The sequence below is a fragment of the Symphalangus syndactylus genome, chromosome 13 (genome assembly GCF_028878055.3).
Source record: "Symphalangus syndactylus isolate Jambi chromosome 13, NHGRI_mSymSyn1-v2.1_pri, whole genome shotgun sequence".
NCBI lineage: Eukaryota > Metazoa > Chordata > Mammalia > Primates > Hylobatidae > Symphalangus > Symphalangus syndactylus.
The window spans coordinates 104148692-104175528 of NC_072435.2; the positions used below are offsets into that span (position 1 = coordinate 104148692).

General features: G+C 53.7%; 1 protein-coding gene across 2 annotated transcripts; it reads right to left on the reverse strand.

Annotated features, from left to right (window-relative positions):
• Positions 1-640: 640 nt before the first annotated feature.
• On the reverse strand, positions 641-8908 carry TMEM119 (transmembrane protein 119). 2 transcript variants are annotated; one of them, XM_055238622.2, is made up of 2 exons: positions 8770-8908; positions 641-3202 (listed from the first exon to the last, which is right to left on the reverse strand). In XM_055238622.2, the coding sequence occupies exon 2, from the start codon at positions 3186-3188 to the stop codon at positions 2337-2339; it is 852 nt and encodes a 283-aa protein (XP_055094597.1). In that variant the 5' UTR covers positions 3189-3202; positions 8770-8908; the 3' UTR covers positions 641-2336. The 2 variants fall into 2 exon arrangements, with proteins under 2 accessions (XP_055094597.1, XP_063470594.1); XM_063614524.1 differs by lacking the exon at positions 8770-8908 and adding an exon at positions 3521-3577.
• Between the last annotated feature and the right edge of the window lie 17929 nt (positions 8909-26837).

Consider the following 26837-nt stretch of genomic DNA (forward strand, 5'->3'; position numbering starts at 1 on the left):
CACTGAGTGAGACAGAGGCCATTGTGTGTTATGAAACCCAAACCTCTGGGGCCCCCTCTGGGTGGAGGTGGGGTCGGTGGAGGGGAGGGGCTGCAGGGGATGGCCCACTGCCCCCCAGCCCCAGGGAGCCAGCACATGCTCCCAGCCCCAGCCACATCTGGATTCCAGCTGGCAGCTCCTGAGGCCCAGGGTGCGGGGGAGAAGTCGCTGCAGGAACTTGCCATCAAAGACCAAGAGGAGTTTTGTGGGTGGGGAGACAGAAGGCAGAGGCCGACTGCAGGGCCAGGGCTGCCTCCTACTCCCGATCCCGGCCAAGGGTGCAGTGAGGGGGGCATTGTCCCTGAGACCCGTCCCAGTCCTCAACCACCTGCAGGGGAAACAGACAGGCGAGTGATTCTCTCACAGCCACAGTCAGTGGCAGAGCTGGGCATGGAACCTGGTGCTCCACCCCTGGGGACATGAGTTCCAGCCCGTTCCTCGGGATCACCAGTCTTTCCTTTCTTTCCCACATCAATCTGTCCCTTCACCCTCCAGGGCTGGGCTGATGTGTCTCCCCGGAAAGTTGTCCCCATCCCCATGCAAGAGCCCCTCCCCAGCAGGCTCATTCCCCCCACCCCCCAGAAAACTGGTGAGACTTCAGGCCAGAATAAAGGTTTATTGTGCTGGTGCATTATATCTCAGCACCTGGAGAGCTATGCAGAGGTTGGGGGAGTCCCAGATGGAGGGATGGGGGAGAGGACCCCCCGCCAGAGCCTCCCTAAAGCAGGACGGAGCCCAGGCTCCCTGTCGAGGACTGACGAATATTGTGGACACAGGCTGCCAGACAATGTGTGAGCGACGGGGGGTGGCCAGGGCCCCCCTGCTCCAGGCTGGGCGTCAGAAACCCTTCCCCAGCCCCTCGGACTTCCCCAGGGTGGAGGTCCCCTCAAACACAGCCCCTCAGCTTCTAGGCTGCTTTGGAGGCCAGATAGGAAGAGTTCCATTCATTCACCCTGATCCCAGCAGCAGTAGCGGGATGAGAAACTCACCCCCAAGCAGGGGGTGCTTGGGAAGCGCTTGAGAGGGTTTAAATGCCCTACACCCCACATCCCTAATCCTGGACCAACCGGAAACAGGGGGCCACCTTCAGGAAAATTAAGAGCAGTATTTTCCAGAGTGAGTGCTGCAGGATTTTACCCTGCAGCTGTTTTAAAAAGTAGTTTGGGCCGGGGCGGTGGCTGACGCCTGTAATCCCAGCACTTTGGGGGGCCGAGGCAGGTGGATCACCTGAAGGTCAAGAGTTCCAGACCAGCCTGGCCAACATGGTGAAGCCCCATCTCTACTAAAAATACAAAATTTAGCTGGGCGCAGTGGTAGGCACCTGTAATCCCAGGTACTGAGGCAGGAGAATCGCTTGAACCTGGGAGGCGGATTGCACTGAGCCAAGATTGCACCAAGATTGTGCCACTGCACTCCAGCCTGGGTGACAGAGCGAGACTCCGTCTCAAAAAAAAAGAAAAAGAAAAAAAAAAATCTTGCTTCTGAAGAGTGCCTCGGGGAACCTAGTTTGGGAAATACTCATTTAGGGACCTGTCGTAATGTGTGCAGGGGTCCTCTCACAGACGTGTCCTAATTAACCACACCCACTTCTGCTGCTGGAGCTCTGAGCACAGGCAGAATGACACTAAAATATTCAGCATTGAAAGGACACAAGATGGGAACCATTTGCAGTTCCAAAATACTGCTTCACGCCGGGCTGCGTGTTGCCTTATGAACACTAGGCACCTCGGCATCTCTCATCCAAACTCTTCCAAAACTCCCACTTATTCTTTACTCCCTTGATGGAAAAGTAGTGATGTTTGCCCCACGAATGACATGTGACATATGATTCTCAATTGATGTGGCTGATTTAGTGGGCTGTTTTTTGTTTTTATAGAGATGAGTCTCACAATGTTGCCAGGGCTGGTTTTGAACTCTTGGTCTCAAGTGATGTCCGGACTTGGCCTCCCAAAATGCTGGGATTACAGGCGTGAGCCTCCACACCCAGCCTTGAGGGATGTTTTATCCTGGCTGTCACAGGGACACGTGCCCTCCCTCACTTTGTCAGGGGAGCTGTGCTGTAGGATGTAGCCCTTTGGGGCTGCTGAGGTGAAGGATGATGGCACTTGGTAAGATTCCTCCGGGGGACTGGGGACCAGCATTTCTGCCTGCTGTAGAATCAGCACATGCTGGGATTGGCACCACAGGGCGGCCAAGGAGGGAGTGTCAGGAAGCAGTCAGGGCCGAAGGCCTTTTCATACCCCGGGAGGTGACCACTTGGGGCCCCGACGGTCAGGGCTGGCAGCCCGGGAGGACTGTTAGACACTGGGGTGGATGCTGCTGCAAGCACAGGGGCTTTCGGGGGCACCTTCTGGTTGCTGGGCTTCCTGGGCTAACAAGAGAGACCCTTCCAGCTCCCCCTGACCCTCACTGGCCACCAGAGCCCCCTCAAGCACCCCTGAGCACGGCTCCTCCTGCGCCTCTGGTATCTCCACTAGGACCCCATGTCCCTGGACTTCCTGGTCCCCCTCCTGGCTGCCCTTCTCCTCTTCCTCTGCCCCCCTGCCCTCCACCATCCTGGCTCCGTCCCCACCGCCCAGTGCAGCCCTGGTTGGGGACTTGAGGTTCTGAGTGGCGGCCAATATGTCGGCCTGGAGCTGCCGGGAGGAATCCAGGGCTTCCTCAGGCCGGCTGTCGGGGGCTCTGTCGGGGACCTCACTGAAGGCCCGGGGGCCCCCGGCCCGGTCACTCTGGTCCACGTACTTCTTCTTGGGGAAGGATGACGGGTAATAGGCCGAGGCCTTGTGCTTCTGCCGGGTGATGACCGCGGCACAGACGATGAACATCAGCAGAAAGGCCAGGGAGCCCACCACAGCAATCAGCATCACGTACTGGCGGAAGAAGTCCACGATCCCATCCAGGAAGTTGGTGGGGGGTGATGGGCCCCGCAGGGTTGTGGGCTGGGGCCCCATCGATGTGGGGCTGAGGGCCGGGGTCCAGGGTGGCGGGAGGCTCGGGGAGGAGGCCGACGAGCTCTCAGCCTCCCCACTACCCGCCACATCCTCCAGGAACGTGGCCTTCAGGGGCACAGAGTGGGCATCAGTAGTGGGCACAGACCCCAGGAGCAGCAACAGAGGGATGAGGAGGCTGGGGGCTGCCGCCGAAACCATGGTGACCCCAGGACCTGTGAGACAGGAGGGAGGAGAGAAGTCATGGCGGGACTCTAGAGTGTCAGGATTCAGAAACAGGCTCATCAGCCCCCAGGAGGAACAGGGAGCATGAAACACCTTCTAGCGAGTCCCTTCCATTCCCAGGGCCTGAGCCCGGCTGGTTCAGCTGTGGAGTACAGATGTGCTCCCCCACTTCCCTGGAGGTCCCGGAGGTCAGGGGCTGAATCTTATTCATCTGGGCCTCCCCAGGGTTTGGCCCGATATCTGGTATACAGTAAGTGCTCAATAAATGTACCCTGATTGACGTGGCTGAATTAATAATGATAACTTACACTTTTGTGGCTTTATGTGTCAGCCACTGTTTTAAGTTTCTTACATGGAATTTCTCAATGAATCCTGATCGCTGCCCAGTGTGGGAGGTTCTATGATTAGCCCCATTTTGCAGATGAAAAAACTGAGGCTGAGAGGGACGTGGTGACTTGCCAGAGAAGAGTTGGGTCTGGATCCAAGCAGAAAGGGAGAAATGATGGCAGGGCTGAGTAAGTGAGAAACCGAGTGAGTGACTGAGTTTGCTGAGTGACACCTCACCCCCTACCCACAACTCTGGGACCCTTCCCTCCAGCCCCCAGCCTCTCTGTGGTCCCGTTCCCCTCAGGGTCTCGTCCCATGCACTGGGCAGCCAAAGTGGCTCCACGCGGCCACAACCTGGTGGTTCAGGGGCTTTCTCAAACCTTCCGCCAGCCCAGCTCTACCTTATTCTGCAAAAGATTCCTAGCAGGGCGGGCGCAGTGGCTCACACCTGTAATCCCTGCACTTTGGGAAGCCAAGGTGGGCAGATCACTTGAGGTCAGGAGCTCGAGACCAGCCTGGCCAACATGGTGAAACCCTGTCACTACTAAAAATACAAAAATCAGCCAGGCATGGTGTCGTGCCCCTGTAATCCCACCTACTTAGGAGGCTGAGGCAGGAAAATCGCTTGAACCCAGGAGGCGGAAGTTGCAGTGAGCCGAGATCGCGCCACTGCACACTCCAGCCTAGGCGACAGAGCGAGAACCTATCTCAAGAAAAAAAAAAAGATTCCTAGGGTTTGAAGCCTCCAGGTCTCTGAGCTAGGCAGGGGTCATGGATGCCAGGGGCATGCATAGACAGCCCCCTGTGGCTGCCCTCACCCCCAGGCTCCAAGCAGGAGCCAGGATGGGCCCCGGGGTGGGGAAGTCCTGGTTCCCGAGACAAAGCTGAGCTGCCGATGAGCCCCACCTCCACTAGATGGGAACCAGATGAGCCGGGGGCCTCCCTGCCCTGATGGAAGGCTGCTCCCGGGTGAACCCCAAGACCCCACCTGGCCCAGACAGCCCAGCTGATGAATTAATTCCTCATAGCCAGAGTTGATAGAGGAGCTGAGTTTCAAAACACTATCTCTCCCAGCCGCTCAAACCCAGGGACAATTCACTGTGCTGTCCTCTGAGAACCCCTGCCCCGCCCAGGCTCAGGTCCCGGAAGCTGGCTTGGGTCTAAAAGCTTCAACACGGAAAAGCCTTAGGATATCCTGTCCTGAGGCCTGAGGGAACTGAGGTGGAGAGACAGAGGCCCAGAGAAGGCAAAGGGCAGGCCCAGGGCCACACAGCAAGTTCCGGGCTGGAGGAGGAAGCCAGGTTCCCAAGGCCTTGGCTATGGTCACATCTCCAGCACCTGGGCCTCAGGGCCTGCTTGGTGAAGCAGAGGACGCTACCTTCCCCACAGGTACCATGAGGATTCTGGAGGTGAGGTAGGAACCAGGTTGGGCCATTTAGGGGCTTGTTCCAGGTGACCTGAGGCTTCTCCGTGACATGGCTTTCATTGAAATTAATTGCATCAGCCGGGTGTGGTGGCTCATGCCTGTAGTCCCAGCACTTTGGGAGGCCAAGGTGGGAGGATCAACTGAGCTCAGGAGTTCAAGACCAGCCTGGTCAACACGGCAAAATTCTGTCTCTACTAAAAACACCAAAAATTAGCCAGGCCTAGTGGCACAAACTTGTGGTCCCAGGTACCAAGGAGACTGAGGTGGGAGAATTGCCTGAGCCCAGGAAGTTGAGGCTGCAGTGAGCGGAGTTGGCGCTGCACTCCAGCCTGTGTGACAGAGCAAGAACCTGTCTCAAAAAAAAAAAAAAAAAGAAAAGAAAAGAAAAAAAGAAATTAAATGTGAACAAACTGGCTTAGATGGCAAAAAATAAAACAATAATTCCAGGACATAGAAAGAGGCAAAATTGGCCAGGCATGGTGGCTCACACTTGTAATCCCAGCACGTTGGGAGGCCGAGGCTGGGGGATTGATTGAGGGCAGGAGTTTGGGCAACATAGTAAGACCCCACCTCTACAAAAAAATAAAAAAGTAGCCAGGCCTGGTGGTGTATGCCTGTAGTCCCAGCTACTTGGGAGGATCGCTTGAGCCCAGGAGTTCAAGACCAGCCTGGGCAATGTAAGGAAACCTCCATATCTATGAAATATATTAAATTATTTCAATTTTTAAAAAAAGAGACAAAGCTTCTCAGGGGCTCATTTTAAATGAGCTGGTCACCCGTGCTTTCCTCGCGGGTACTCATCTAAGCCCTTTTCATGCCTTTAATCCTACAGGAGCCCTGGGGCAGCTTCATTATCCCCATTTTACAGATGAGGAAACGGAGGTTCAGAGACAGTGACTTCCCCAAGGACAGACAGATGGTGAGTAGCTGAGCTGGGATCTGAATCTTCCTCTGTCTGATCCCAGGAGTTTACACGCACATTCACACACACCACACTCACACTCATACACAGCCATACACACATATGCACACCCACCACACACACAACCATTCACACATGCCACACACTCACACACACATCCCCAAACACACCCCACACATAATCATGCACACACATGCCACACACTCACACACACCCATATACACACATGCACAGACTACGCACACAATCATACACACACATGCACACACCCCACATGCAACTATGCACACATGCCACACACACACACTCACCCATATACACACATGCATATACTACACACACAATCATATACACACATGCACACACACCGCACACACAAACATGCACACACACCACACATACCCATATACACCCCACACACAACCACGCACACACATGCCACACACACACACACCCCTATACACACATTCACATACTACACACAATCATACACACATGCACACACTACACATATATGCATACACTCCACATACACACAACCATACACATACACCACACACACTCACCTACACAACCACACACACATGCACACACCACACACTCTGAGCCTGGAATGGCTTGTTCCCGCTGGTGGACATCACCTGTCAGATGCTAAATGAGGAAAGGACCCCCTCCCCTCTCTGGCACCTGTTAGCAAAGGTTCCTACAGACAACCTTGAGCTTTGGGGTCTGTGACCTGCCAGTCCCCTCCCTGCCTCCCATCCCCAGTCAAGCCCAGGAGAGAGCTTTCGTGGCAACAACTACCACTTCTCACTGCAGAGGGCAGCTGGGACCACGGGTGGCTGGAGACCCACTCAAGTTCTGGCTGAGTCAAGAATCCCAGCTCCATCGCATCCAGCTCTGTGGTCTGGCTCCTGTGGGCCTCACATTCCACATCCATAAGTTGGGACAGGGTGACCACAGGTAGCACCTCTCAGAGCTGTTAGGGCCAAATGAGACAACTTTCAGAGAATGCCTAGTGCAGAGTAGCTGAGCCCCGAGGAAAGATGGGGTCTGGGGTAGCTGAATTCCTTCCCTAGCCGAGCTCCAGGTTCAGCCAGCAATTTCCCACCCTGAGTCGACAAATGAGCACCGTCGCCGGATGAGAACATGCGCTCACTGTCTGTTCCGGCCGCCACCCAGGGAAAGACCAACCTTTTCACCCCGTTCTGTGAAACCTCTTCAGCTCTGGCCGCCGAGGAATGCAGAACCAAACACACACATGCACACACATACACATACACATGCACACATACACCTACACACACATACACATGCAACACACACACACACAGACACACACACGAAGTTGGAGGCAGAGGGCAAGAAAGGAGAACACGCAAACTGCCACTGGCTCTTTAAGGCTGAGACCCTGACTCTCAGAGTCCCCTGCACCCCACAACCCCTCCTGGCTTCCAGGGAAAGGTGGGGGCAACATGTGGAGGACCCAGCCCCACCTGCAGTCAGCAGAGCCTCAAAAAAGATGGTTGTGTGGCCCTGGACAGTCCCTGCCCTCTCTGGGCCTCAGTTTCCCCTCTGTGGAATGAAGCACTGCTCTGGACAGCTCTGAAGTCATTATTCTGCCTACCAGGTACCCCCCACCTCCCCCTGGACCCTGATTTTTTCAAGGGCTCAGAATCTCACAGGCCATTAGGAGCTGGGATCAGGCGCAACGTTTCTTGCTTCACCTTAGAGGTAACTCAGGTCCAGAGACTGGAAACAGCCTGCCCAGGTCACACAGAAAGTCAGGGGTGAGCCCGGCAGAGCCCTGGACAGAGAAGCCTGTCTTGGTATATCCCAGAGGAGGTCACTTCCTGGCTATGTGTCCTTGGGCTGGGCATGTCACCTCTCTGAGCCTCAGTTTCCATATCTGTACAATGGGGATAAGAGCCACATCCCTGGACTGCTGTTAGGACAAGATGCGGCCATGCCTGGCACATAGTGGGTGCCAATTAGCAGGTACCATGTGATTGCCCAGGACTCCCTGCCTGGGGACATGTCAGGCAGGGCTGGCCGTGTGCAAGTGTGACAAATGCCCTAAGATGGTCCTGAGTATGTGGAGGAGTGCAGATCCACCCCTGAGGCCTGGGGACCCCAAGACTTGAAGCTAGGGGACCGGGGGCTGCCCCACCCCCACCCAGAGACTGGTGGCCTTTGGGGGAGGGGCGGCCCACGGAAACCTGGCTTCAATTAGTGGCCTTGTGTGGGGGAGGGGGTTCTGGTTGGAGCACTGCACATGCCCCCGACCCCAGGGCCAGCCAAGGACAGGGACCTGGGCCCCTGGAGGTCTGGATGGGGAAGGGGGTCCTGGGGGCACAATCCCTCTCCACACACACACACACACACACACACAGAGCAGCATGGACACACAATATAAAGACACACAACACAGGCACACCGACTCACACAGCACTGAGACACCCGACAGCGCTCTCATGGCCTATGCACACAATACACAGAGAACACACACGGACACACAACACATACACATACACAACCCCGACACACAGCCGATCCCTGCACACAGGACAATACCGTCCACATCACCCTCACACAGATCCTGGAAGCAACAGCCTGCCGTCCACTTGCAGAGAAGTGGAAGCAACACACCCCCTATACCAAGGCCCCAGCCGCACACACACAAAACTCTGGCCCACCCTGGCCCACCCCAGCACCGCACATGGGACTCAGATTCCACCACACTCATGCACACAACACCAAACACACACTCAAAGCCCACACACACTTAGAGAGGCCCCCCAGAGTGCTCCGACAGTCCCCAGTCCCTAAGCTCCAAGATAGCTCCAGGCTCTCAGGACAGAGGAGGGGACCCCAGGACTCACCAGTTCCTTGGCGTACAGGACTGGGTGCTCCTGCCGAATAGAGCGAGAGTGGGGGGTGCCTGGGCTGGAAGAGGCAGTCCGTGCTGGTGCCCGGGGCTGCTCTGGGCTGGCGCCTGCCCGCCCTCCCTCCTCCCGTCCCTCCTCCCGTCCCTCCTCCTTCCTCCCTCCCCGGCTGGGCCGCAGGGCCAGCTTGATTTCATTAAGAGGGTTTGGGGTGGGGACAGGGGGAGGGGAGGGGCTACTCTCGGGCCACACGCAATCCCACCCTTGCTCACACTCCCGCTCTGGGGAAGACCAGATGCGGCACTTCCTCCCTGACCTCGGGTCCCCAGGGCAGGCTGAGACAGACAGACAGACAGACAGATAAGGCTGTCCTGCAGCGCTCCCCCAGACAGTGAGCTGGGGTTCTGCCCACCCTGCTGCGCAATACCCTCCAAAGGGGACAATGTCAGGGAGGTTCAGAGGCCTCTGGAAGTGGGAAGGAAAATTCCCCGTCCTTGTGTGGCTCAGGCTTCCAGGCTCAGGGTGCAGCGTGGCAGCTGGGATTCGTTTTAGAGAGAGGCCTGATGGTGGGTCCAAGCCTGAGACAGGGAGCCCAGCTCTGCCCTTCCCTCTCCAGACATCAGTTTCCCATTTATAGCGATGGGCAGGAAGCTTTCTGGGCTACCCCTGACTCTGATGTTCTGGAATCTGTGGCCTGTGCACAATGTCCCCAAATAATAGTAGCTTGAATAGGAGTTGGAGCCCCATTTCACAGAGGGGGAAAGTGAGGAAGGGTGAGTTCTAATGGTTCAAGCAGGGTCCTGAGGTGAGTCAGTGGCAGGCCTTGGAACCAGGACATCTGGCTGACCTGAGGAGTCCTGTGGACTAGCAGCCCCTTGCATTCATTCATTCATTCATTCATTCATGCATTCATTCAGCAAGTGCTCAATGAACACCTGTAGCAGGCCACGCACTGTGCTAAGCAGGTTCCAGAGGCGAATCAGGCACAGCCCAGCCTTGGGGAGCTCACAGACTCCCAGGGAGAAGGACACCGAGGTAAATTACTTTTTTGCCAAACAGAAAAGGGTCAGGTCAAGGGCTCAGAGAACCCCAAGACAGAGAGTTCAATCCCCCAAGGGAAAGAGGCAGGAAGCCATCCTGGAGGGCATGCCTGTGAATGAGCAGGAGCGGGAAAAGCAGGCCCTGGAAAGGCATTCTGCATGGAATGACCAGCGTGGGTAAAGGTATGGTGGCTGGGAATGCCACCACGCACAAGCCACCGCAATTAGATTAGGCTGGAGCATGGACCAAAGAGAGAGGATCATGTAGTAAGGGTCGGAGACATTGACAGGAGCCGGGCTAAAGTCTCGGAAGGTTGGAGGCAGTACGGAGCCAGTGAGGGTTTGGAACAGGGGAGTGCGTGAAGGATGAGTGCGTGCACTCTGGGTAGGAACCAAGCCTAGATTATCATTGTTCCCTGCAATGGTCCCAGCAGCCCTCACTCACCCCCAGAAAACTGGGACACTCATTTGCTTGCGATATAAAATCAGAGACTTTCCCATCTTCTCTGGAAATCACCCCAAACCCTGCATCTTACAGGGAACAGGGGACCATCCACCAATACACGCACACACACATTCATGCACACATATGTCCCAGGGGCAAGTGGCCACCCACAGACATGTTGTAGTGGCTGCGCCCACTTTAAGGTGGCCAGGGGTGTTCCAGGCCTACCTGACCTGTCTTAGACCAGACATGGGGTGGGCAGGGGCAGCCAAACCTCCCCCAGGGCCCACCAGCAGGGGACGAAGACCTTACCCAACATTCTGAGGGCTGCAGTCTGGGGACCCTGGGACATCGAGGAGCAGGGACACAACCAACCCAAATAGAGCCTGCTCCCTGTACAGGTGGCCCCGGAGGCCCAGCCTGAGGGAAGCTCTTGGAGTCCCCTTCCCCTCATTCTGTGCTTCTCCCTCCTGGGCAGAGCATCCCCCTGAAGGAGGGGTAGTAAGGGTTGGAGACATTGGCAGGAGCTGGGCTAAAGTCTTGGAAGGTCACCTAGGAGGCAGTAGGGAGTCAGTGAGGGTTTGTTCTGGGATCTGTGGCCTCACAATGCCCCCAGTGATAGTAGCTTGAATAGGGGTTGGAGCCCCATTTCACAGAGGGGGAAAGTGAGGCAGGTGAGTTCTAATGGTTCAAGCAGGGATCTGAGGTGAGTTAGTGGCAGGCCCTGGAACCAGGACGTCTGGCTGACCTGAGGAGTCCCGCGGATTAGCAGCCCCTTACATTCATTCATTCATTCATGCATTCATTCATTCATTCATTCATCCAGCAAGAGGCAGACAGACCCACTTCAAATCCTGCCTCCACCATGTCCTGCCCCACATGGAGCCTCTGTTTCCTCCTCTGTAAAATGGAGATGGAGACTTCCTACTACTCGGAAGCTGGCGGGGGAAGGCAGAGGAGCTAGGGAGCATGCATGTGCTCAGCAATGTCAAAAGCACAGGCCAAGGCCAAGGGTATAGTTCCCTGTTGCTGCTGTAACGAATGACCACAGATTAGAGGCCAGAAGCCACTCACATTCATGGTCTTGCAGTTCTTGTGGTCAAGAGTCCCAAACGGGCCTCGTGAAGCTAAAAATCAAAGTGTCAACAGGGCTTGCGTTCATTCTGGAGTCTTTGGGGGAGAATCTGTTTTTTTACCTTTTCAAGTTTCTAGAAGCTGCTGGCATTCCTTGGCTCTTAGGCTTCTTCCTCCACCCTCCCGGCCAGTGGTAGCAGGCGGGGTCCTTTTCATACCGCCATCTCTCTTCCAGTTCCCTTTCCCACATTGAAGGCCCCTAGTGATGACATTGGCCCCACCCTGATGATCCAGGATAATCTCCCTGAGAGCCTTAATTAACCATATCGGCAAATCCCTTTTGCCAAATAAGGTGTGACACACTCAGCTGGGTGCAGTGGCTCACACCTGGAGCCCTTGCTACTCAGGAGGCTGAGTGGGAGGATCACTTGAGGCTCGGAGCTCAAGACCAGCCTGGGCAATCTAGTGAGACCCTGTCTCTAAAAATTTTTTTTAATTAGCTGGGTGCGACACATCCCTATGATCCCAGCTACTTGGGAGGCTGAAGTGGGAGTATTGCTTGAGCCCAGCAGTTCAAGGCTACAGTGAGCTATGATCGTGACACTGCACTCCAGCCTGGGTGACAGAGCATGACCTCAAATCTTAAAAAAAAAAAATAAAAAAATAAAAAAATGGTAACATACTTCCAGGTTCCAGGGATTAGGCTGTGGGCATCTTTGTGGGGAGGGGCATTATTCTGCCTGCCACCCCAAGTTGAATATTACTATTACTGGCTCCCTATGGGGCTGGAATCATCCACCCGCAAAGCACTGGGTTTTGCTCCCCCAGCACTGTGCCTCAAACACAGCAGGCCCCTTATGTGCTTGTGGGGAACTGAATGAATGCAGGAAGCCCACTTGGTGGACACAGAAACTGTGGTTCATGCTGGTGCGACCTGCCCAGAATCAGTTAGCATGTTGGGAGGTCAGAGCCCTTTTTTTCTGCAGCAGCCCCCGTGTCAGAAAATCTGAAAATGGAAGGCCGGGCGCGGTGGCTCACATCTGTAATCCCAGCACTTTCGGAGGCCGAGGCAGGCAGATCACGAGGTCAGGAGATCAAGACCATCCTGGTTAACACAGTGAAACCCTGTCTCTACTAAAAATACAAAAAATTAGCTAGACAAGGTGGTGGGTGCCTGTAGTCCCAGCTACTCAGGAGGCTGAGGCAGGAGAATGGCGTGAACCCGGGAGGCGGAGCTTGCAGTGAGCCGAGATTGCGCCACTGCACTCCAGCCTGGGCGACAGAGCAAGACTCCGTCTTAAAAAAAAAAAAAGAAAATCTGGAAATGGGACCACCCCCCTCCCAAGGGGCCCGTTCCCCAAAATAGGGCTCCTACCTCCCTCTGTCCTGTTGAAGGGCTTTCCCACCATGTCAACACACCACACATCACACACTACACACACACACACACACACACACACACAGGCTGTCCTTAAACTTGAGCATCCCTACCCATAATCTGAGGACAGGGCAATGACAATGTCAGTCACTGATCAGAAGCAAAAAAGGAGCCCCAAGTCCCAGCCCCAGCTCTGGCAAAAACTGTGGGCAACGGAGCAAATCACTGCCTTTCTCTGGGCTGCGGCTAAATGTGGGGTTAGACTAGATGCTTGGCACAAACCTGCCAGCACTAAGACTCCAATGCTCTAGTACTCTAAATTTCATTCATTCTACAAATATTTCTTTTTTTATGTCAATATATTTTAAATTTTCTTTTTTTTTTTTTTTTTGAGACAGGTCTCACTCTGCCACCCAGGCTGCAGTGCAGTGGCACAATCACAGCTCACTGCGGCCTTGACCTCCTGGGCTCAGGCAATCCTCCCATCTCAGCCTCCCAAGTAGCTGGGATTACAGGCATGAGCCACTGCACCCAGTCAATGTATTTTTAAATTTCTAAAAAAAATTTATGGACACATAATAGTTGTACATATGTATACAAATATTTCTTTTGACCTTAATTGCACACAGACCAAGGTCAGGCCCTGGGAGGCAGTGATGGACAAACAGAACATAGAGTTTACAGAGTAGCAGGGAAACTTGCAATGAGCAAGTAAACAAACAAATGAATATCTAACTGCAAAGTGGGCTAAGAGTTGGAAGCGGTAGTTCAGGGGCCAAAAGAGCACTTGCCTGGGAGGCTAGTCTGGCCCCGAGCCTCATAGGGGCCTCCATGAAGAGGTGACAGTAGAGCTGCTCTTAAAGATGAGGAGGAGGCATTTAGAAAGGCAAGGACACAAGGGGGTGTCCAGTCACCATCAGCCCATGCAAAGGCCCCGAGGTGGGCGGCAGCGCAGCCCCTTCCAGGCAGCTCCTGAAGATTATTGTCATTGCAAGAGTCCAGGAGCCGGCTCTTCAGGCACCAGGAGCTCTGCCTGTTTTGTGAACTGCCATAACTTCGCCATCCAGGACAGTGCCTGGAACACCGTGGGTGCTCCATTAATGCTTGTTGACTGTGTGAATGACCACTCTGACCTCCACGCTTGCATTTTCTTTTTTTTTTTAAATTATACTTTAAGTTCTAGGGTACATGTTCACAATGTGCAGGTTTGTTACATACATATATCAACACCGCATGTTCCCACTCATATGTGGGAACTGAGCAATGAGAACACTTGGACACAGGGTGGGGAACATTACACACGCTTGCATTTTCAGGTTTGCACCAGGTAGCGCTCTGAGGGTCTGCTCCAGCGGCTCCTCGTTCATCCTAAGAGACTCTCGTTCCACGTTCTCTAGTTTGGGGGGCCTGTTGTGGGGCCCAGCCGGTATGTTCCTTGTGGACTGCACTAGCATGGTTCCCAGGGGCGCAGGCAGGCCTGTGGCACGGAGCAGGCTGTGCCACTCACTTGTAGCCTGTAATTTCAGAGGCATAGAGTGGCACCTGGGCCCTCTTCCCGGCCTAGAAGGGATTCAGAGACCTCACCCTGTGCCCGCCGTGCAATTAGCCGCTGGGGTCCCCACCCTCGTGGGCAGGCATGGCTAGGGAGGCAGGGAGGGTGAGGGGAAAACCCACCCCACCTCGGTCTGTGCCAGGGTCCTCCCCATCTGCTCCAGGGGCGGCCACCCTGCCCACCACAGCCCCTAGCTCCAGCCCCTCGTGGGTGCAGGGTCTCTTCTAATTACACAGCCCCAGTGGCCACTGGAGCCTGTCCTCTGGGCAAAAATAGGCCAAGCCTTTCATGTGGCAAGAGAGGCCTGGGCTGTGGCCCCATTACAGCACAGGCCTGGCCTTTGGAGGGACACCCGTGGAGTGGCCTCCCGCCTGGCACTCCAAGGAGGCAGAGTAGCCTTTTCCCTGAGGACGCTGGCAGAGTGTGGGGTGGGTTTTTCTCCCACCCTCCCTGCCTCCCTGGCCATGGCTGCCCAGCAGGGTGGAGCTCTAGGTGTGTTGTGAAACCTCCTTGGGCCTCAGTTTCCCCACCTGTAAACCAGACATTTTCACTTGTTCTCCAACTGTTGACTGAGCACCTGTGTGTGCCAGGAACTGTGCTGGGCACAGAGAGACAGCAGTGAAGGAGGCAGATGCTGCCACACCTTCTCTTGGGCTGTTCCCCCTGCCTGAAGCACTGTCCTCCACAGCCGCTTTGCCTGACCACCCCTACGCACCCTGAATCTATGTCATCACCACCTCCAGGAAGCCCTCCCTGCATGCCAGCCTCTGGAGAGGGAGAGCAGCAGCCTCCTCTACACTCCTATACCCTCTGGGCTCCTGGCTTTGAGCCCTGAGCACACTGGGCTGTAATGCCCTGTTTATGTGCCTCTCTAGATTGGGAGCTTCTCAGGGCCAGAATCCAGGCCTTTACTGTCACTCTATCTGTGTCACCCACGCCTGGAATATAGTAGATGCTCAACAAATGCCCTCCCACTAGCCAGTGCAAACTGCTCATGCTATAGATGGGGAAACTGAGGCTGAAGGAGGAGACAGGTTTCACTGGGGATACATTGATATTATTTTGCTTGTTTGTGGGTTGATTTAACCAATATTTACTAGGCAACTGCTCCACACCAGCTCCTGCATGGACACTGCAGGGCAGCCAAGAGCAAGACAGATCAGACTCCCGCCTCAGAGAGCTCCGGGTAAGGGAGGCAGACAAGAAATAAATCAACCAGCAAAGAGGGAAGGTAACCCGACACTGTGAAGTGCTGTCAGGGAAACGGAAAGGACCAGGAGACAGGGAGTAGCTGGGAAGCGGGTGGGGCGGGTGCCTGGGCAGCTATTTTAGCCATTGTGCTCAAGGATGGCCTCAAGAGAGGTGTCTGAATGGGAACCTGCAGAATCAGGAGAACCAGGTATGCAAGAGCAGGAGGAAAAGCTTCCAGGCCAAGGGGACGACAAGTACAAGGACCGTGAGGCAGGAAAGGGCTTGGCAGGAAACCTCCTCTGAGGAAATAAGACTGCGCACTGCTGATCCGTTCTTACCAGGGGGCAGTTCGAGCTAGGAAATTGGGAGACTGACATTAGCTCCTGGCTCTGCCCCTCCCACACTGTGATCTGAGCCTCACTTTCCCTTCCTATACCAGGAAGGGTCAGAGGAGGCATTGGTAAGCTCTGACGTTCTGTGATTCTTAGTAAATTTTCCACTTGTTTCAACAACCATCCCTTCTCCCACCCCCAGCAAATAACAGGATGCTCACCCACTGCTGGTGGGAGAGAAAAATGGCACAGCCACTTTGGAAAAATGGTTTGGCGGTTTTTATATAGTTAGCCATCCACTTCTCATCTGACCCAGCAATCTCACTCCTAGGCATTATCCAAGAGAAATGAAAACACACATCCATACAAAGACACAAACACAAAAGATAAAAGTGTCCATGGCAGCTTTATGCATAACAGCAAAAAACTGGAAGCAGCCCAAATGTCCATCAACAGGAGAATGGATGCACAGACGGTGCCACGCTATGCTTGCATGATGGAGTACTACTCACCAGTGAACAGGAACAAGTGTGGACGAATGCCACAGACACGTGGAGCAAAAGAACTCAATCCAAAAGAACACACATGTCTCCATGAAGTTCTAGAACACAGGCAAAACTAATAGGCCAGGCAAGGTGGTTCATGCCTGTAATCCCAGCACTATGGGAGGCAGAGGCGGGGGAATTGCTTGAGTTCAGGAGTTCAAGACCAGCCTGGGCAACATAGTGAGATCCCTGTCACTACAAAAAAATGTAAAAGTAGCCAAGTGTGGTACTAATCACCTGCAGTCCCAGCTACTCAGGAGGCTGATGCTGGAGGATTGCTTGAGCCCAGGGGTCAAGGCTGCAGTGAGTCATGGTCATGCCACTGCACTCCAGCCTGGGCAACAGAGCAAGAAAACAAAACAAAACTAAGCTATGGGGTCAGAAGTCAAAAGAGCAATTACCCTTGGGGAGTACTGCCCAGGAGGGGCACAAGGACCCTGCTGGGGGTGGACCTGTGTAAGATCTATACCTGGTTAGTGGTGGTTAGGTGGGTAGTTAGGTTGGTGGTTAGTGGTGGTTAGGTGGTTAGATGGGTGGTTAGTGGTCATTAGGTGGGTGGTTAGGTGGTTAGGTGGGTGGTTAGTGGTCATTAGGTGAGTGGTTAGTGGTCATTAGGTGGACGGTTAGGTGGTTAGATGAGTGGTTAGTGGTCATTAGGTGGGTGATTAGGTAGGTAGGCAGTTAGTGGTCATTAGGTGGGTGGTTAGGTGGGTGGTTAGTAGTGGTTAGAGGTGGTTAGGTGGGCAGTTAGGTAGTTAGGTGGGCGGTTAGTTGTGGTTGGGTGCTTAGGTGACTAGGTGGGTGGCAGAGTGGTTAGGTGGGTGGTTAGGTGACTAGGTGGGTGGCAGGGTGGTTAGGTGGGTGGTTAGTGGTGGTTAGGTGGGTGGTTAGTGGTGGTTGGGTGGGCAGTTAGTGGTGGTTAGGTGTTTAGGTGGCAGATTAGTGGTGGTTAGTGTTGGTTAGGTGGGTGGTTAGTGGTGGTTAGGTGGGTGGTTAGTGGTGGTTAGGTGGGTGGTTAGTGGTAGTTAGGTGGGGGTTAGTGGTAGTTAGGTGGGTGGTTAGGCAGGTGGTTAGTGGTGGTTAGGTGGGTGGTTAGTGGTGGTTAGGTGGATGCATACATGGAAAAATCAAGCTATAGTCTTCAGATGTGTGCCCTTCATGTAGGTTATGACTCCCTTAAAAGGTTTTTTTAAATAATAAATCACCCTGCATCCCTTTCTTCTGGGGGGAGTGACCCCCCGGCTGAAGGCCAGGGGTCTTAGAGCTTCCGGTGGCTGCAGTGGCCCAGCCGGCTGCACACTCCATGTCAACATTTACATTCCCCAGGGCCTAGTGTAAGATGCGGCTTCATCAGCCCAGCATGGAAGCCAGATGGGCCCGGCAGGAATGTAAACGCTCACCGCACTGCAGGCCCGGCTCTGGTGCCCTGCTCTGCCAACTGTTCACTGGTGCCCTTGGGCCAGTCACTACCAGGAGCCTCACTGGCCAGCAGGAGAAGGAACAGAGGCGATGCTTCTGAAGATGCTTTACAGCCATGGTGGAAATGGGGGCCCTGTCTGTCTTTGAGTCCTTGAGCAGGAGAGGGGCTAGTGGAGAATGAGAAATAGTGAAGGCTTGAAGCTGAAATTAAGGGGCCCTGAGCTACCCAAATTCTCAGGTAAGTCACCTCACATTTCTCCTGCTCTCCCTCCACTTCCTTGCTTTACATGAAAGCCATTTCTTCCCTCTTCCTCTCCCCTCCGCTCCCTTCCTCCCCTTCCCTTCCTTTCTCTCTCCTCCTCTGCCCTCTTTCCCTTCTCTTCCCTTCCCTCCCTTCTCCTTCCTTCCCTCCCTTCTCCTTCCTTCCCTCCTCCCATCCTCCCCCCCTTCCTCCCATCCTTCCCATCCCTCCTCCCCTCCTCTTTCTCTCTCCCCCTTCCTTTCCCTTCCTTTATTCTTCTCTCTTTCTCTCTCTCTGTCTCAACAAATACTTATTAAGCACATACTATGCGCCAGACACTTTCCAGGCAAAGAACAACACAGATTAAAAATCTCTATTCTAGCAGAGTGCGGTGGCTCACGCCTGTAATCCCAACACTTTGGGAGGCTGAGGTGGGCATATCACCAGAGGTCGGGAGTTCAAGACCAGCCTGGGCAACATGGCGAAAACCCGTCTCTACAAAAAATACAAAAATTAACTGAGCATGGTGGTACGCACCTGTAGTCCCAGCTACTCGGGAGGCAAAGGTGGGAGGATCACCTGAGCCCAGGAGGTCAAGTCTGCAGTGAGCTGTGAGCATGGGTGACCTAGCGAGACCCTGTCTCAAAAAAAAAAAAAAAAAATTCGTGTCCCAGCCAGGCACAGTGGCTCACCCGTGTAATCCCAGCACTTTGTGAAACCGAGGCAGGAGGATCTCTTGAACCCAAGAGTCTGAGACCAGCCTGGACAACATGGCAAAACCCTGTGTCTACCAAAAAAAAAAAATAGCCAGGCATGGTGGTGGGCACCTGTAGTCCCAGCTACTTGGGAGGCTGAGGAGGAAGGATCACTATAGCCTGGGAGGCGGAGGTTGCAGTGAGCTATAATCGCACTACCCTGGGCAATAGAGCAAGACCCTGTCTCAAAAAAGAAAACAAATGAACAAACACACAAAAAATTCAGGTCCCTGCAGAGAGACCCTGCAGAAGGGGGCCGAGCACTGAAAAGCTTGCTTCGTGAGGCCACGAGGCGTGGAGGAGGTGGGAGTCAGTATGCAGGTAAACAGAGCAGGAGTGGGCAGCCTCCATGCAAAGACCCTCAGGAGGCGGGACAGCGAGCAGGGAGTTGCTCAGAGGAGGAGCCCCAGCAGCGGGAAGGGCAGTGCTAAGATCCTCAGGTGGGGGCGCCTGCGTGTTCTTGGAGTGGAAGAGAGCCTGGCATAGCTGGAACAGAGTGAGTTAGGGGAGAGTGGGAGAATGTGGGGCCCCTGCGGGCATCAGCAGGGGTTTTGGCTTTTTACTACGAGTGAAGAAGATCAACCGTGGGTCCCTGAGTGTGTAAAGCTTCACCACTCCCTTCCTCTCCTTGCATCAAACCCCCTCATCCCCATCCTCACTGCCCCCACCCCCATTCACACACATACACCCTCTTGGGACCTTGATCAAGAGACAGCGCAGAGCCCCATCTCTGGGGAATGGAAGAAGCTCTACAATAAGACCTCACGAAGGTGACCAGCCTGGCCAACATGGTGAAACCCCGTCTCTACTAAAAATACAAGTTAGCCAGACGTGCTCGCTTGAACCCTGGAGGTGGAAGCTACATTGAGCCGAGATTCGGCCACTGCACTCCAGTGCAGTGTTCGAGACCCTCCAACCAGGTGTCTGTTTCCAGTGTGGAAACAGAGCAAGACTCTGTCTAAAAAAAAACAAAAAACAAACAAAAAAAAACACCCCATGCAGGCCATGCAGTAACCCAGACCTCCCTTGGCCCCTTCCAAATCTGAAACCAGCTTCCAACCCAGCTGTGGCTAAAAGCTTGGCACCCAGGGGTTCCTGACCAGCCACCTCCTCCAGTCAGTTGCCATGAGTCAGCCTTCTGCCCCTGGGCCTAGGGACAGCCTCACAGACAGGGTCTTCCACAACACCCAGACACACCCACCAGTGGGAAAGGGCCACATCGGGGGGTGGCAGCATGGAGGTAACACCGTCAGGATGAGCCAAGACCACTTGCCCTTCTGGGACTTCTGAGTTCTGCTGCCTCTGAGCTGGATGACCTTGAGCTAAGTTACTCAGCCACTCTGACCCTCGGTTTCCTCATCTGTTAAAATGGAGGTAATAACCCTCACTTCTCTGGGTTCTTGTGAGAATTCAGTGAGCCCTTGGCAACTGGCACTTGATAAATATGCTAATAGTAATAACAATCATAGCAACAGTAGTGACACCTGGATGGAGAGTCTTTTTTTTTTTTTTTTTTTTTGAGATGGAGTCTCGCTCTGTTGCCCAGGCTGGAGAGCAGTGGCACCATCTGGGTTCACTGCAACCTCCACCTCCCAGGTTCAAGAGATTCTCCTGCTTCAGCCTCCCAAGTAGCTGGGGTTATGGTTGCCCACCACCATGCCTGGCTAATTTTTGAATTTTTAGTAGAGATGGGGTTTCGCCATGTTGGCCAGGCTGGTCTCGAACTCCTGGCCTCAAGTGATCCGCCCACCTCAGCCTCCCAAAGTGCTGGGATTACAGGTGTGAGCCACCGCGCCCGGCTGACAGAGTCTGTATCACACCATCTGGGCAGCAGCTAACACAGAAGCCTGATATACAGCAGGCACTCCACAAGGCTATGGGGTGGAAAGTGACAAAGCAATCAGCCACCCAGCCCCTATCCTCGGGGGAACGTGCGTGCAGACCCAGGGCTCACCTCCCCACTTCAAACCCACAGCCCAGCTGGGGCTCAGGGGTGCATGAAGCCAATTGACCTCCCCAGGGCTGACTCCAACCCTTGTGAACTGGACACACGTGGATGCTGGCCAGGGGGGATGGGCCCCAACAGCTGGAAACATCTGTTTTGAATTGTTGGTTGGAAGCACCAGCCAAGCAGCCAAGGAATTTGTGAGCTAATTTTAGGCCACAAGACCGAGAGCTCTGCAGGGCGGGCTCTCACTCCCCAAACCACAGGGGCGGGGGCTGTGGGGGCTGTGGGGACATGGAGGCCTCCACAGTACTCCTTGGATGGTCCACATTGACCCGGCAGCCAGGAACTCTCTCTCCCAGGGTGAGCATTAACTGGCACCAACTGTGTGCCAGGCTGTCCATGCCCACTCCACCCTCCCAAATCCCTAGGAGTAGGAAGGATGCTTCTCCCCATTTCCTAGGTGAGGAAGGGAGGCTGCCAGAGGTTATCAAGTTGCCCAAGCTCATGCAACTCCTAAGCAGTGGAGCCAGGATTCAAACCAGGGTCGCCTGACTCCAAGCCTTAAACCTAAGGCCCCCCTGCTCTCTGCCCCTGCCGCTTAAATTTTGTCAGTCCCATTGCCTCGCCTCAACCCCTATGCCCTCTGCAAAGCCTCCCTTGCTAGTCCCTTTATTCAGATGTCTCCTGATTCCCTACCATGTGCCAGGCACCAGGCAGGGACAGGGAGAGAGTGGACATGAGGGACAGAGGTCCCACCCGCAGGCAGCGCAAATCAATCTATCAACATCACTCTGACCGTCACCAGTGCCTTGAAAGGAAAAGGGGGTGTCCTAGTGAATATCTGGGGGCAGGGCTACAGAGTGGCCTCTCTGAGAAGGTGACATCCAAGCTGAGGCCTAGAGGATGAGAAGATGCCAGCTGTGCAGATATCTGGGAACAGGGCCCCAGGCAGAAGAAACAGCAAGCGCAAAGGCCCTGAGGCAGCACTACCTGAAAAAGAGCAAGAAAGCTCGTGGAGCCGGTGCAGAGTGGGAGGTGACGGAAGCTTTTCTCCACCCGTCCAAGCAAGGTGACCGTCAACAGATGAGATGGCATCTGAGCTGGGCAGGAGTCAGGGCCCAGAAGCTTCTGCTGGTGGGATTAGACAATCCTGCTAGCCCACGCATTTGTTTGTATCCAGAAATTTGCGGAGGGGCTGCTGAACCTCTCAGGAAAATCAGTTGAAGCCTCTCCCTCTCAGGGGCTTGGAGGTCGGGCACAAAGCCAGATAACAGGGACTCCAGAAAGAGCTACCTCAAGGGAATAGTGGGCATCTCAGAACCAGGGCTGAGACTGGCCACCGTTGTGAGAACTCACCCTCGGCCACCCTGGCAGGGTCCCTGTGCCTGTGAAAGGGGTCGTGCTTGTGCCACTTTTGTGCTTAGGTCTCCCTGCCATGGGGCCCTTTCCTTTCTCCTTTTTTCTTGGCAGGAGCAGCAATAAGGCTGTCCTGATGCACATCTCGGTGTGGCGTTCTGGTTCTGCCAACCTTGGGCATAGGTGTGCCCAGTTCTGTGGGGCCCTGTGCGTGTGCTAGAAAAGAGAGAGCCATCACTGCAGCCTTCCAGCCACCAAGAGATGCACAACAACCATGTTCCTGATGACACAGAAGCGCCTCTGGGTTTCCAGAAATCTTTGGGAAATGGGGTTCTGGGGATCCCACACTGCCGGAGGGGAAGCCGCAGAGCTGGGTTTCTCTACCGCGGCACTTTTGGACTTCTGTGCTGTGGGGGGCTGTCCTGTGTACTGTGGGATGTTGAGGAGCATCCCTGACCACCACCCACCAGATGTCCCCTGATTGTGACAACCAAACATGTCTCCAGACATGGCCAAATGTCCCCTAGGGGGCAAAATCATCCCCGAGGAAGAACCACTAGCTCAGAGCACTCCTGTTTGGGCATTAATAACTATAGGATAATGCCTGGGGCCCCTAGATCTCCTAACACTTTGGGTTTCTTTCTGTCCATTTGGGAATATTAGGAGAACACAGAAAAGTTGAAAGAAGCAAATTAAGCTCACCCAAAATCTTACACTCAATAACTAACCTCTCTTAATAATTTGGTATATTTCCTTCTGGTCATGTTTTCTTTATACTTGATAATCCTACTAGCCATGATTTCTGGAGGACTTACCTTCTAGCCATGACTTATGGAGGACTTACCTTCTAGCCACGATTTCTGGAGGACTTACCTTTTGCAAGGCATCATGCTAAGTACTTTCCATGCCGGTCTCATTAAATCCCCAGAACACCCCTGCAAGATGATACTATTATTATTCCATTTCACAGATGAAAAAACTAAGGCTCAGAGTTCATTTAACATCATGTCATGGGCATTTTTCCATATTATCCTTCAAAAACATCATTTTCAATTGCTGAATCATGTTTGATTGATCATACATCTGGGGCTGCCTTATTTTCTTTACCTCTTCCAAGTTGCTGGAATATTCCACAAACATTTCTGAGTCACCTACTCTGGGCTAGGATCACACTAGAGACTGAGGGCAAAGATGAGTCACAATTCCTTCCCACAAGCACACACCATTTTATGCCCAGGGACTGTGTGGGCGAGTACATGAATGAGGGGTCGAGAGACCTTGTGCCCCTAAATGCTCAGCAATCAGGTCTCTGCCCACTTCTACCCCCAGGGGCAGTACAGCATGATTACCACAAAAGTCCTCAAGGCTAACCATATTTGGACTCTAATTCACACGACGCCTCAAACACAGAGGTTTGATCTTTTGTTGACTGTCTCTAGAGGCAGTTGGGCTACATCAGTGAAAGACATTAGAAAGAGTTGTTCACCAGTGGCTCATGCCTGTAATCCCAGCACTTTGGGAGGCCGAGGCAGGCAGATCACTTGAGGCCAGGAGTTCCAGACCAGGCTGGTCAACAGGGCGAAACCCCATCTCTACTAAAAATACAAAAAATTAGCTCGATGTGGTGGTGCACACCTGTAATCCCAGCTACTCAGGAGGCTGAGGCATGAGAATCGCTTGAACCCAGGAGGCGGAGGTTGCAGCGAGCTGAGATTGTGCCACTGCACTCCAGCCTGGGAGATAAAGCGCGACTCTGTCTCGAAAAAAAAAAAAAAAGTTGTTCACACAGGAGCTGTTTGTCATTATCTGGTTTCTCTCCCAGTGTGTATAAAAAAATATCCCATCACATGGGGTGTGAGAACATCTTTGCCATTACCAAGAGGGCTCATATCGGCAAAGGCTCGCATCCTTTACTGAGGAGTGCCACCTCTCCCCGCGGCTGCAGGTGCTGCCTCTGGGCAGACGTTCTCATAGTCCTGCCTCCAGGTTTTCCCTCTCTCCCAGGCTGCAGCCTCCTGCTGCCTGGTGGGAGGCCTCTCTTGGGTCAGTACCCATTACATCAACCGGGTTCATTCACCTGCACTCTGCAGGCCAGGCTGGAGTGCGGTGGTGCAATCATAATTCACTGCAGCCTTGACCTACCAGGATGCAGGGATCCTCCCACCTCAGCTTCCTGAGTACCTGGGACTGCAGGTGTGTGCCACCATGCTAGGCTAATTACTTAATTTTTTGTAGAGATGGGGTCTCGCTATGTTGCCCAACCCAGGCTGGTCTCGAACTCCTGGCTCAAGTGATCCTCCCGCCTCAGCTTCCCAAAGTGTTGGAGCTACAGTTGTGAGCCGCAGTAACATACAGTCCGGCCAGGTTGTATGTTATATTGTGTGATTCCAATGATAAGTTCTGGAAAAGACCAGTGGTTACCCTTGTTGGGGAGGGAATGATCTGGAGGCGCTTGCAGGGACCCTCTAATATGATAGAAACTTGTCTTATTTGGGGGAACCATTGATAGTCTCTGAGCAGGGGAACAGCCACAGAAGGTAAGGACATTCACAGGGGACTTCCAGGAGGTGTGGCTTCCTTGGGCCTCCCTGTCACCCAGTCCCTGGGAGGGGCGGGGACAGCAGCTGTGGGAGCTCCAAGGAGCATGCCCAAGGCCCTCTGTTCTCACACATGCCTTGGCCGACCTCTGGGTTCACACAGCCTTGTGAATTCACCTGCTTGCCTGCTTGCTTATTGGTTTGCTTGCTTCTTGGGGTATATTTTACACACAGTAAAAAGCACCAGTTGTAAAAATGCAGTTCAATGAGTTTTGGCAAATGCAGACACCCGTATGACAACCAACCAGACCAAAATAAAACATGTTTCCATCATACCAGAGGGTTCCTGCGAGCCCCTCCTAATCATTTCCCACCCCCAAGAGTAACCACTGATCTTTTCCAGAACTTCTTATCATTGGAATCACACAACATACAGCCCGGCCAGATTGTATGTCACTGTGGCTCACACCTGTAACCCCAACACTTTGGGAGGCCAAGGCAGGAGGATCAGTTGAGCCAGGAGTTTGAGACCAGCCTGGGTTGGGCAACATAGCAAGACCCCCATCTCTACAAAAAAATAAGTAATTAGCCTGGCATGGTGGTGCACACCTGCAGTCTCAGCTACTCAGGAAGCTGAGGCAGGAGGATCGCTGGAGCTTGGTAGGTCAAGGCTGCAGTGAGCTATGATGGTGCCACTGCACTCCAGCCTGGTAAACACAGTGGGACCCTGTCTCTAAAAAGAAAAAATATATAGGCTTTTGTGTCTAGCTTCTTTCAGTCAGCATGGTGTCTTCGAGATTCGTCCATGTTGGCATGTGAATCAGTGCAACACTCCTGTTTATTCAGAGTAATATTTCCTTGCATGGATGGACCACAGTTTATCCATTCACCAGCTGATAGATATTTGGGTTGTTTTCAGTTTGGGGATCTTATGAACAAAGCTGCCGTACACATTTGTACCAGTCTTTCTATGAACAACTGTTTTCATTCTCTTGGGGAAATATCTAAGGGTGGGATTTCTGGCTTGGATGGGGAGTACATGGTGAGTACACGTCTAACTTTATAAGAAACTGCCCAACTGGTTTCCAAAGTGGCTGTATCATGTTGCATTCCCACCAGCAACATGTGAGTGTTCTAGCTTCTCTGCATCCTCACCAGCACTGGGTGTTGTCAGTCTTTCTAATTCTAGTCCTGCTTGGGGGTGTGAAGGGGCATCTGACTGTGGCTTTAATTTGCATTTCCCTGATGGCTAATGACCTCAAGTATCTTTTGCAACAGCTTTCCTGGAACCTCCACCTGGAGGCTGAGCAGGCCCTGAGACTCAACTTGGCTGAACCCCAGCTCAGGATGCTCCTCTCACCACCAGCCCTGCAACCTCCTTCCATGGCTTTCCCAGCCACCCCGTGGCACCCCCATCAGGACAGCTGCCTAAGTCAGAAACCTGAGATTTCAACCTCCTTCTTCCTCACTTCCAACCCATCAGCAACTCCTACCCTTTTCTTCCCAATTATCTCTTGATTCCACAATTTCTTTGCACCCTGCCCTAGTCCAGCTTCTCCCCATCCTCACACAGCCTCTTCCTCCTTCATGCAGCCACCCTGGCTCCTTCCAGCTGCCCCCACCTTGTCTGCTCCCCTAGTGCAAACTCCTGTGCCCATGTTGTTCCCACTGCCTGGAACTTTCTTCCCTCTATCCCTTCCCTCCCAAGTCAATAACTCTGTGTCCTTCAAGTTTCAACCATGATTTTCCTGACCCATGCCCCCAGCTCTGGCCCCATTGCTCTCAGCATCTCTCCTCTGGGCTCAGGGCCCAGCCAAAATCTGATTTTTTCCTGGATGATTATTTAATCAATCTGTCCCCCTCTAGACCATGAGCCCCAAAGGGGTCTCGAACTCCTGGCCTCAAGTTATCTGCCCACCTTGGCCTTCCACAGTTCTGGGATTACAGGCCTGTCCTACTCACATGGCATCCCAGGGCCTCTCACAGTGCCTGGCACATTCCATAGTAATCGGTGGCTTGATTGAATGGCAAAGAGGGATGAGATCTGGGGAAAGAATTTGAGGAGCCCCTGCCAGATCAGCTGCTGGATGAACCACCCCCAGGGTGGCAGCCCCAGCCCGTAAGAGACAAGGGACCTGGAACAAACTAAGCCCATCATCCCCCGCCGCCCATTTCCTGTCTACCCTCCTTCCTTCCCTGCTGGCAGAGCTGAAGTCAGCACAGTGTGGTTTCCTAACCGTGCAACCTGCTGG